Source organism: Narcine bancroftii, chromosome 3, assembly GCF_036971445.1.
Source record: "Narcine bancroftii isolate sNarBan1 chromosome 3, sNarBan1.hap1, whole genome shotgun sequence".
Classification (NCBI taxonomy): domain Eukaryota; kingdom Metazoa; phylum Chordata; class Chondrichthyes; order Torpediniformes; family Narcinidae; genus Narcine; species Narcine bancroftii.
The window spans coordinates 266392908-266405142 of NC_091471.1; the positions used below are offsets into that span (position 1 = coordinate 266392908).

The 12235-nt window shown below is 36.3% G+C and overlaps 1 protein-coding gene across 14 annotated transcripts in view; it reads right to left on the minus strand.

Moving 5' to 3' along the window:
• LOC138758711 (semaphorin-4E) overlaps window positions 1–12235 on the minus strand; it is a 55358-nt gene that overhangs the window by 22852 nt on the left and 20271 nt on the right. For all 14 annotated transcript variants that reach the window (XM_069928040.1, XM_069928046.1, XM_069928044.1 and 11 more), the window contains 3 exons: window positions 11262–11324; window positions 8490–8588; window positions 2019–2118 (listed from right to left, as the gene is read on the minus strand). In XM_069928040.1, coding sequence (XP_069784141.1) covers window positions 2019–2118; window positions 8490–8588; window positions 11262–11324 — 262 coding nt within the window. The remainder of the gene's footprint in view (window positions 1–2018; window positions 2119–8489; window positions 8589–11261; window positions 11325–12235) is intronic.

The following is a 12235-nucleotide window of genomic DNA, read 5'->3' on the forward strand; positions in this document are numbered from 1 at the left end:
TTCAGCACTGGATCACCGTGAAAGCAGCAACATGTACATCATGCTACTTTTTAATTGCCTATAGCTCAGCTGACAACACCATCATCCCCTCAGTACTGATCAGCAAGCTTCAGAACCTGGGCCTCTGTACCTCCCTATGCCACTGGATCCTTGACTTCCTCATCAGATGATCAGAGTCAGTACGAATTAGAAACGTCTCCTCTTCATTGACAACCAAGGATGCATGCTTAGCTCACTCTACACCTATAACTCTATGGCTAAGCACAATTCAAATGCCATCTACAAATTTGCTAATGACATCACAGTTGTCAGCAGAATCACCGATGGTAATGAGGAGACTTACAGGAGTGAGATAGTTCAGTAGGTGAGTGGTGTCACAACAACCTTGCACTCAGCATTAGCAAAACTAAGGCAATTCAGGAGGGGGATAGCAGGAGAGCACAAACAAGTCCTCATCGAGAGGTCAGGACTGGAGAGGGTTAAGAACTTCAAATTTCTGGGTGTCAATATCTTTGAAAATCGATGAGCCTCCATGTCGATGCAATCATGAAGAAGGATCACCAGTGGCTATAATTAAGAGGAGTTTGAGGAGATTTGGTATGTCACCAGACTTTCAAATTTCTACAGGTATATCGTGGAGAGCATTCTGACTGATTGCATCACTGCCTGGTATGGAGGTGCCAATGCACAGGACAGGAAAAGTCTATAGAGAGTTGTGAACTCAGCCCACGCCATCATGGGCATTTTAAATGTAATTTTATTGCAATTTTACACCTATAAAGCTTCTGCAAAACAATGAATTTCATGACGTTCATGATAATAAAATCTAGTTCTAATTCATCTCGAGAGCTGTGCTTTGAGGGTGACTGAACATCTAGAAAGGTATTAGTTAAATTATTTTTTTATATTCAGTGATTCCTTGAAAAATGGCACCTCAAGTACATCAGCCAACAGGTTATTTTTCTGTATATCTATCTAATTATTTAATGATCGGCCTCATCGCAAAGTAATCCAGACTTGCCTGCACCCAAAGTTAATACATAACTTCCAAAAAAAGTTTCTTAGATTGCTGATCTGGAATATTTCTAATATTCCAAATTTTACCTCCTGCGCCAGCTGAAGAATTTGGAGCTAATTCTGAACCTTATTGTCCCCATAGGGGTCTGCAATGCTTGGTATGCCTTTGTTGCAACATCACACTAGGAGTTGTTTCCCATATATATATTTTAACTATATAACAGTTACAGCACAGAAACAGGCCAGTTTGGCCTTCTAGTCTATGGCGAACATCTTCTCTCACCTAGTCCCATTGACCCGCACCTGGCCCATAAGCCTCCACACCTCCCTCGTCTATTCATCTACTGTTTCATCTTTTGGCTTACACTTCAATTTTTTAAAAGCACAGAATATTCTGGAAATATAATTGCCAGGTAACAGATATTAAATTAACATTTCTACTGGAATTTCGAGTAGAGAATATTTATACAACTTAATATCTTTTTTTGTTTCAGATTTCGAGAATTTGTATTTCTATTGGAAGACAAATATTTTACAGTTCATTTTCTAGCACACAAAAGTTGGACTTTATTAAATGATGAGTTATTGGTAGATTATGACTTGAGTGTCTACCACTTATAAACTAGATATAAGTGCAGTATTGAGGAACTGTTGCATTGTCAGAGATATTAGGTTATAATGTTAAACTAAACTAAATTCCTGTTTGCCAGATCAGGTAAATGCAAGTATCTCATGACACCAGTCCAAAAGCTCTCATCTATTCTTTTCTTTTGATCTCCCAGAAATGAACAGTTCAGGATCTCAACTGTTGTTTAGGCAGCTTACTGAATGCTTGTCGACATAACATTAATTACAATACAAGATGTTACATATCAAACCTGAAGTGATGGTCATTGTCATATATAAGAATTTTTTTAAACTCTATTTCCCACTTTCAATGCATCATATTTAAATAAAGTTGTTTTTTTTTCCCCAAAGTGTATTTAAAGGACACAACATACCGACCATTAAAGATGCAGACTTCTGAGTCGGGTCAAATGGGCACTGTCCTTTACTTTCTTCAGGATTCTTTGCCAGCTGGATTTTCCCATTGTTAATAACCTGCCAAACAATGAATTTTCATAGTTCTGCTTAAGTCCATATAATTCTGATGAGATAATTTCCTGAATGAATCGATACTTTTTTTTAGAAACTTTGTAGTTACCTGCATAGGACAACCCAGAGATCTGCCAATTTACATAGAACAATTGCAACTTGCAGTTTCCTCTCAAAGATGCTCTCTATACATTGTATTTGGTCGCCAAAAAGAAAATTTCTATCCCATCCCTAACCAAGTATGCTAGATTAGCATGTTTACCAAATTCTTTTTGGAACAGAGCTTTACTCAGTCCAGACAGTTGGCTTCATTAAGTTTTGTATTGAAAAGGAGTCACGAAGGTGCATTGAAGAAGAATAAATAAAATTAACCGTTCTGATCACTATTTTAATCATGGTGGAAGAGGCAGTTGAACCTTGGGTGAACAAGATTAGGGCATCTAAGATTCCACTTGCGGAACAATATCTCTCTGACATGATAATAGCTGGGCGACATGACAACAGGTAAATCTTGTCAATGGCCTTCATTTATATGAAGAATAGTCGTGGTCAAGGCTGTTAAGAACTGATACTACCCATGAACTATTTTTTGCACAAGTCAGTGACATTACAAGACCTGACGGGAGGGGGAAAGAAAAAAGTTGGCAGTGTTTAGTGGTATTTTGGAAAATAAATGTTGAAAAAATAAACACTGGACAACAATTTTTTTCAAAAGGTTTGCTTTGTGAAAAAATAGGGATTATAATACATAACTTCAAGCTGAACACAAAGATAATTTCAGATTTGCTGTATCATTTAGGAAGTTGAGGAAATATCAACTTTTATTCATTTTAGCATAATGCATATACTTGCCACAAATGAAACACAATATATTGCAGCTGTTGCGGCATTGACAACATTTCTGCTATACTGAATCTTCCTGAAGACAATAAATGCTATTGTTAAATACACTCACTTTGCTATTGCCTGAAGAACATGTGCTACAACATGCGTTCTCTCTAAATCAATGTAGTGCATAGTGTGTGTGTTGTGTGTGTGTGTGTATATATATATATATATATATATGTGTGTGTGTGTGAGCTGCTTTTATAGCCTGTCTACATCTATACTAACTAAGCATGCCCAAGCCTGAGGCAATATTTGCATAGCCCCTGCTCTGAGTGCTTGCCCACGCATGCTTGGACTGACCAAAATAGCTTGTTTTGTGGACAATATACCATGAGATTTAAAATATGACAGCAAATCACAAAATAGGTTATATCTAAAAATTCGTACGTGATAGGAAATTTTTACGGTGATTTTCGTAAACAGCAGTCCAACATCCATAAAACACAACCAAAAGTGTTCAGGAAGAAACATTTTTGATGTCCAGTGTAATTGAAAAAAGTTTTTAAAAATCACAATTATAAGAAGATAAATTATACTGAGAATCTTTATGAGAAAATAATGTTTAAAGCATTAATTACCTCACCATGATGAAACACAGGCAAATGTTTCCAGGGATCAATAAAATGCAACTTAGAGTCATGAAATGTTAGGTTACATGTTGAAACCATTCACTCACTATGTTCCAGCAACTATACCTAAATCAGCAGTTTTTCTTTAACAATGTAAGGGGTATCAATTCCAATTCCAAGTTGCAATTATGTGTGTGTGTGTGTGTGTGTGTGTGTGTGTGTGTGTGTGTGTGTGTGTGTGTGTGTGTGTGTGTGTGTGTGTGTGTGTGTGTGTAGAAAATTTATATTTTTGTTTCACTTGTTGAGTTCCTGCAACATTAAATTTTATTCCATAGAACAGTCCTACCCAAACTCCCTCCCTCACCTACCCTTTTTTTTTACAACTTTATTTATTCGTTCAACAAGATTATTACATACAGTAAAAAAAGTACATATTGTGAACAATAAATTTTTTTACATAAAAAAGAAATAAAAGAACCCCCACTCCCCCTCTGTTTAGAAGAGCCAAAAAGAAAAAAAAACTAAAATATAAACTAAAATATATTTACTAAAAGGTTTGAGTTACAGGGAAAGGTTGTGCAGAATAGGGCTTTTTTCTCTGGAGCGTAGAAGATTGAGCGGGGACTTGATAGAGGTGTTTAAGATTTTAAAAGGGACAGACAGAGTAAATGTGGATAGGCTTTTTCAATTAAGAGTGGGGGAGATTCAAACTAGAGGGCATGGTTTAAGATTGAAGGGGGAAAATTATAAGGGGAACATGAGGGGAAATTTCTTTATGCAAAGGGTGGTAGGGATGTGGAATGAGCTTCCGGCAGACGTGGTTGAGGCGGGATCATTGGTTACATTTAAGGAAAGACTGGATAATTACATGGAGAGGAGAGGACTGGAGGGGTATGGACCGGGTGCTGGTCAGTGGGACTAGGAGGGTGGGAATTTGTTACGGCATGGACTAGTAGGGCCGAACTGGCCTGTTCTGTGCTGTAAGTGGTTATATGGTTAAAATCTAATCAAAGTAAATTTAAATGTAAATATTCTGAATATAAAAACCACTTATTAAAAAAGAATAATTATCATGTAAAACATATGTGATTTTTTCCATTACCAAATAAGTTTTCATCTCATTATGCCATCTATTAATATCAATCACATTAGCATTTTTCCATGTACTTGCTATACATTTTTTTGCTACAGATAAAGCTAAATATATAAAAGCAATCTGAAATTTATCTAATCCCAAATCTTTCAAAGGCTTCAACTTACCCAACAAAAATATTGCTGGGTCTAAAAGTATTTTGATCTTATACAAATGTTCCAAAAACAATTGAATTGCTTTCCAAAAAGATTGTATATGTACACATAACCAAACAGCATGAAAAAAATTTACAACCAAATTACCACATCTAAAACAAGAATCTGATTCACTAAAACCATTTTTTAAAAACTTTTCAGGTGTTAAATACAATTAATGTAAAAAATTGTAATTAACCATTGCATAACAAACATTTATCGATCTAGTAACATGATCATGACAGATATCTAACCAGTCATCCTCAGAAAAAATAAAATTAATATCCTTTTCCCATTTAATCTTAGATCTATCCCATCCCTTTTTTTCCCCCATTCTCTCCTGTAATATTTGATACATCAATGAAATATATCCCTTCTTTGGTACAATCACAAGAAAAGATTCAAATTTAGTCAATTTCGGTAAAATCATCTCTACCAAATATTTGTTTTACTAAAGATCAAAGTTGATAATAAATAAATAAAGAATTCTCATTAATACCAAAATCTTCCCTCATTTGATTAAAGGATAAAAATTTACCTTCTTTAAAACAATCCCCCAAATTTTTTATACCTTTAGATTTCCAATGTATTAAACATTGATTATGCATTGAAAAAGGAATAAGTTGATTATTATATAACATGATCATGACAGATATTTACCCTTAGAACCTATTGTTCTATTTTTCCTCATCCATAACTTCATTAAATGCTTTAGTATGGGCACATTATATTGTTGTAATAAATTTAAGTTCCACCCAAACAAAAATTGATATATTTCAAATTCAAAAATATTCAATTATAAAATTTCAATTTTCGCCCAACTAGGGGGCCGTTCCAAATCCATTAAAGAACTAATAAATTTAAATTGAGCTGCCTCATAATAATTTTGAAAATGAGGTAAATGTAATCCTCCTAATGCATATTTCCAAGTTAATTTATTCAAAGCTACTCTCGGAAATTTACCCTTCCATAAAAATTTCCTAACCATTTTATTTAAATCTCAAAAAAAATTCTTATTAAGTAAACACAGAATTGACTGAAACAAATATTGTATACGTGGAAAGATATTCATTTTAATTGTATTTATTCTTCCAATTAAATTTATAAGAAGATCCTTCCACTTAATCAAATCAGCTTTGATCTTTTTCATTAATGGAATATAATTTAATTTATATAAAGATTAATAATCAACATCCACATTTACACCCAAATATTTAATTCATTCAGTCCACTTCAAATTAATAATATTCTTATAAACTGAATAAACTCCTTCACCTATTGGTAAAATTTCACTTTTTTCCCCAATTAACTTTATATCCAGATAAAAAATCTATATTGTGTTAAACACTCCTTCAAGTGAAAAAGTGACTGAACTGGTTTTGTTAAATACACCAATACATCGTCAGCAAATAAATTAATTTTATACTCCTCATCTAAAACTCTCATACCCTGTAGCTGTGTATTTTGTCATATCAGTTGTGTTAAAGGTTCAATTACTAACGCAAACAAAGCTGGAGACAAAGGACAACCTTGTCGAGTTGAACGGGTTAATTTAAAAGGTTCTGAGATCTGACCATTTGTCAATACCCTGGCTATTGGTTTATCGTATAAAGCTTTAATCCAACAAACTAAAAAAAGGACCAAACTTAAATTTCTCTAAAACTTTAAATAAAAAGTTCCACTCAACTCTATCAAAGGCCTTTTCTGCATCGAGAGATATCACCATCAGATGGTCAGGGCACTGTTGATATTTATTAATCAAACTCATCACTCAAAGAATATTATCTGAAGCATACCTATTCTTTATTAAACCTGTTTGATCAACATGTATCAACTTAGGTAAAAATTTAGCCAATCGATTCGCTAATACTTTAGCTATTATTTTATAGTCTTTAACAAAGAAATTGGTCTATATGAAGACACCTTTAACAGATCTCTATCCTTCTTAGGAATTACAGTAATTAAGGCACTAGAGCATGATTCAGGTAAATCATAATATTCATTATCTGTCGTATCACATCTCCAAACACTGTAGATAAATCATCATAAAATACCTTATAAAATTCAACCAAAAACCCGTCATCACCAGGTGACTTTCCATTCAGCATTTCCATCATAGCCGATTTAATTTCTAAATCAGTAAAAGGTGCCTCCAGCTCCAATATGTCTTCTTCTCCTAGTACCGGTAATTTGAACACCGATAAAAAGGAATCAATCGATCCGCTCTCTTGTTTTTCCTCAGAAGTATATAGTTTCTTATAAAATGAGTAAAACTCATCATTAATCTCACGAGGCTTATAAGTAAGAGTTGAATTTTGTCTGACTGCATTAATAACCCTTGATACCTGTTCTTTCTTTAACTGCCATGCAAGTACTTTATGTGCTTTCTCACCCCATTCATAATACCATTGTTTAGATCTATTAAGATTACAACGTATTGTATTTCAGTTTCAATCTAGACAACTCTATTTTCTGATTTTCTGTCACATCTCTCTGTAATTCCTTTTCTAATTCATCAATCCGCTTCTCTAATTCAAGGCTCTCGGTCAAATAATTCTTTTTAACCTTAGAGGTATAACTAATTATTTGACCTCTCAAGTAAGCTTTCATAGCATCCCACAATATAAATTTACTCTGAACAGAATTAACATTCTCTTCCAAGAAAAAATTGATTTGTTTTTTAAAAAATGCAATAAATTCTGGCTTTTTTAACAACATCATATTGAATCTCCAATGATAAACTGCACGATTTTTTTCAGAACTTTCATAAGTAAAATACAACAAGGAATGATCTGAAATTACCCGACTTTTATCCTCACCTACCCTTCTGATAACATATTTCCTATTTCCTTATTGTAACACCATTTTGGTCCATCGAGTCTATTTAGCATTCAGGGTATTCCACTCCTCACTAATTTTCTTTGACCTTGTGGTGATATGTAATTACACCACTAGGCCACCAGGGGTCACCCCGATGACCTTGTATATAAATCAGTCCAGAGCTACAGTCTAGCCTTCCAGGTTCTTAGTATGTACCTCTTAGTGACATAAAGCTGTCTTATACTTGCACTGCTGGTGTGGTTATTGTCAGTACAGACCTATAATTCCCATCAACTCCCCAGCTTCTACTGCTCATCCATGGACCTGCAGAAAATTTGTGACCAATTAATTGACCAAACTGCATGTCTCTGAATGTGGGGCAGACTGAAGCACCAAGGGGAAACCATGCAAATTCCAGAGTTCTAAAACTTGGGTCTGAATGCAGGTCTAAGCATTTTTGAGTTAGCAGCTCTCTAATGCACACAGAGATACACAACATACAGATGACAGTGTTACACTGCTTTCTGCTCTCAAACAAAACTCAAATATATCAGCAACTTGCAGCCAATTTCCCCTTCCTTTCATTTTCACAGCATCCATCTCTGAATTCTCTTTCTTGACTTCTCCATCTTAGTTTCAAGGGATAAATCAGCAAACAACATTCATTAGAAGTAGTATATGTAGATGTAGTACAGAACAGGGCCTTTGGTTTGGACCCAACATCAAGCTTGCATTTTTGCACCCAGTTGACCCCAAATCATTTAATGGACTTGCTTTTGTAAAAGTATTAAATGTCTCTGTAAGAGTACTCACCAAGATATCACATGTTGGTTGAAATGCATTTGTTCCACAGACGTACATTCTATTTTCACTTAACCAATGGAGATTGCGTATATAGTTGCGACAATCAATCTGTAATGACCATATAAATCACACTGAAGACAATAGATTTCCTAATCAAAGTCTTACAGATCATTTTCACATGCTTTTCTACCTTTAAATCGTATAGGAGAGATTAAAAAGGGTAAGAGTACTGCTTTTGGAGCATCCACATGATTCACTTGGGTTCTAATTTTTTTTATATATCCCACATATAATCATTGGATCCAAGCTGCACAATTATGCTAATTTATACCAAATATATTTTTAACTTTCTATAATAAAAAGAGCAAAAGTATCTACAGGATAAAACCTTGGCTCTGCAACATTACCTTCCCTGTAACTGACATGGCATCATTCAGTAAAACAGTATGCGAAAGCTGAAAAGCCCATTGCCACTCTTATATTTCAATGATCAAATCTATGGTTTTGACATTATATTGTGACATGAAGCAGATAAATACCAAGATGGACATGCAAATAGTTCCTCACTCAGAAGATACGATTTATATTTGCTGGAGAAACTCTAACCAAATTCTTTGAAAATATATATAGTAAATTTCACATTTTTACTAACTTATAATATATATAATAAAAAGGATTAAATTTGAAGGAAATGGGTAATTTTTTCAGGTAGTACAAGAAAGAAGAGAAATGGTTGGAAGAAAGTGTGTTGGTTACCGTATTTGATGGCATAAAAGACCCATGGGCATATAATACCCTGCCTCCCCCCAATTAAGCAGGGAATATTAACAATGGCGTGAAGCAAGGCTGTGTTCTCGCACCAACCCTCTTTTCAATCTTCTTCAGCATGATGCTGAACCAAGCCATGAAAGACCTCAACAATGAAGACGCTGTTTACATCCGGTACCGCACGGATGGCAGTCTCTTCAATCTGAGGCGCCTGCAAGCTCACACCAAGACACAAGAGAAATTTGTCCGTGAACTACTCTTTGCAGACGATGCCGCTTTAGTTGCCCATTCAGAGCCAGCTCTTCAGCGCTTGACGTCCTGCTTTGCGGAAACTGCCAAAATGTTTGGCCTGGAAGTCAGCCTGAAGAAAACTGAGGTCCTCCATCAGCCAGCTCCCCACCATGACTACCAGCCCCCCCACATCTCCATTGGGCACACAAAACTCAAAACGGTCAACCAGTTTACCTATCTCGGCTGCACCATTTCATCAGATGCAAGGATCGACAATGAGATAGACAACAGACTCGCCAAGGCAAATAGCGCCTTTGGAAGACTACACAAAAGAGTCTGGAAAAACAACCAACTGAAAAACCTCACAAAGATAAGCGTATACAGAGCCGTTGTCATATCCACACTCCTGTTCGGCTCCGAATCATGGGTCCTCTACCGGCATCACCTACGGCTCCTAGAACGCTTCCACCAGCGTTGTTCCGCTCCATCCTCAACATCCATTGGAGCGCTTTCATCCCTAACGTTGAAGTACTCGAGATGGCAGAGGTCGAAAGCATCGAGTCCACGCTGCTGAAGATCCAGCTGCGCTGGGTGGGTCACGTCTCCAGAATGGAGGACCATCGCCTTCCCAAGATCGTGTTATATGGCGAGCTCTCCACTGGCCACCGTGACAGAGGTGCACCAAAGAAAAGGTACAAGGACTGCCTAAAGAAATCTCTTGGTGCCTGCCACATTGACCACCGCCAGTGGGCTGATATCGCCTCAAACCGTGCATCTTGGCGCCTCACAGTTTGGCGGGCAGCAACCTCCTTTGAAGAAGACCGCAGAGCCCACCTCACTGACAAAAGGCAAAGGAGGAAAAACCCAACACCCAACCCCAACCAACCAATTTTCCCCTGCAGCCGCTGCAACCGTGTCTGCCTGTCCTGCATCGGACTTGTCAGCCACAAACGAGCCTGCAGCTGACGTGGACTTTTTACCCCCCTCCATAAATCTTCGTCCGCGAAGCCAAGCCAAAGAAAAAAAGATTAAGAATGTTTTTGTGTATTTACAGGTAAGCATTTAATATTACTGAAATATGTAGCTACAGTACCACAGAAAAAAACTTGGACAAAACATGCAACTAGGACAACCAAAAATCTTTTTAATAATAATACTGTTGTAATTTACAAGAGAAAACAAAAGCTACTTAGCTATAGCAGAAAACATTTTATAAAAACAAACTTCCACTGGCAATCCCCCTGCTGGTCCAGCTGCCCTGCTTTCTCCTGGCGGCCCGCTGTTGGACCCTGCACTGGTCTCAATGCCCCACTCTCTCCACCAGCCCCCACACTAATCCTACTGCCCCGCTCCCCCTTGACGGCCCACCACCAGTCCTCAACAATAAATAGCAGTGATGCTAGTGAGACATGCAGCGACGATTATCACTTTCGACGATACTCACCATTATCATTCCAATTTCAACTTTGCTTACAAGACCTGTGGGATATTTTTGAGCCATTTTTGGGGGGAAAAAGTGGGTATTATATGCCATCAAATACAGTAGTTGTCAGTTTCAGGTCCAATTATGCAATTACATATATTCATGTTAAAAGCTCATATCCTTTCTTTCTGTCAAAAGGACAGAACAGATGGCAAATAAAGTTTATTGAAACTTTTGTGTGTGGGCACGTGGGTGTGTGTGTGTGCATGTGTAGATTGCTACTTCTCATCCACCCTCTCATTATCAACAATTATGATCATGCTACAAAAGTCTACAATGAATCTAATTCTGCAACATACCTCTTGTGACTTTCCTTTGTACATGCATTCTTTCTGTTTCTGTTCAGAGACGGTCCACTTTTCCTGGAAAAGATGAAAGGAGATATGCAACTGTACAATTCTAAGGATGTGCAATAATTCAAGCAAGCTTGGAAGACTTTAAATAGAACAGAAACAAATTCCTAGAAATCTAAAATTAATAAAAAGAGGGACAGGAGATATTCAGTAGTCCAAGTAATATCATGAACCTAGCTCTAGATTGTACCAATAAATATCATTTATAGAAGGAACTCAAGAGAACAAACAAATACACATGAAGGAATGCTCTATTATGGGAACATGTCATCAAGCTTTTGGCATGTCAAGAGATGATCACAAATAGCAACCACTTAAAACGGCCAACAATTGCTTAATCTTTAAACCATTATTATGAAATTACTTGCAATATGTAAACATTTTGTGAACATCTCATCACAAAACAGACTTCAATTCAAGATTCCATTTGCCATAATAGACCCCATCTACAAACTAGTAGCAAGATTTGATTCAACAAGGTTTTTCAGTTTCTGTTATTTTCTTGGGCAGGCGTGCATGCAGAAGCTTTCTGGTATCAAGAAAATGACCTGTGTGCATCAGTAAAAAAAACATGGTTCAGTATATTTTTTGGGATTGACTTTTAGATATTTTAAGTTTAATTCCAGGTGCTGAACTGGACTTACACGTCCTAATTTTGTGTTAAAACTATTTTTAAGCTATATTACTAAAATGTCAGTTTCTAGTCTTCCATCCAAAGAGATGTACTTCTTTAAGAAAAGATTACATTTCTGAGTTCAATGAAATATTTTAGGGTTTTTTTTTTAATTATTCGGAACTTCAAATACAAGAATAGTTTATATAGTACAGTACTTGAATCAGACTTCAATGCCAGTGGAACTTAAAGGGAAATTATATGGTTTTCTGGAAGCCTCTGCTCTTGCTAATTGGTTTCACAACAT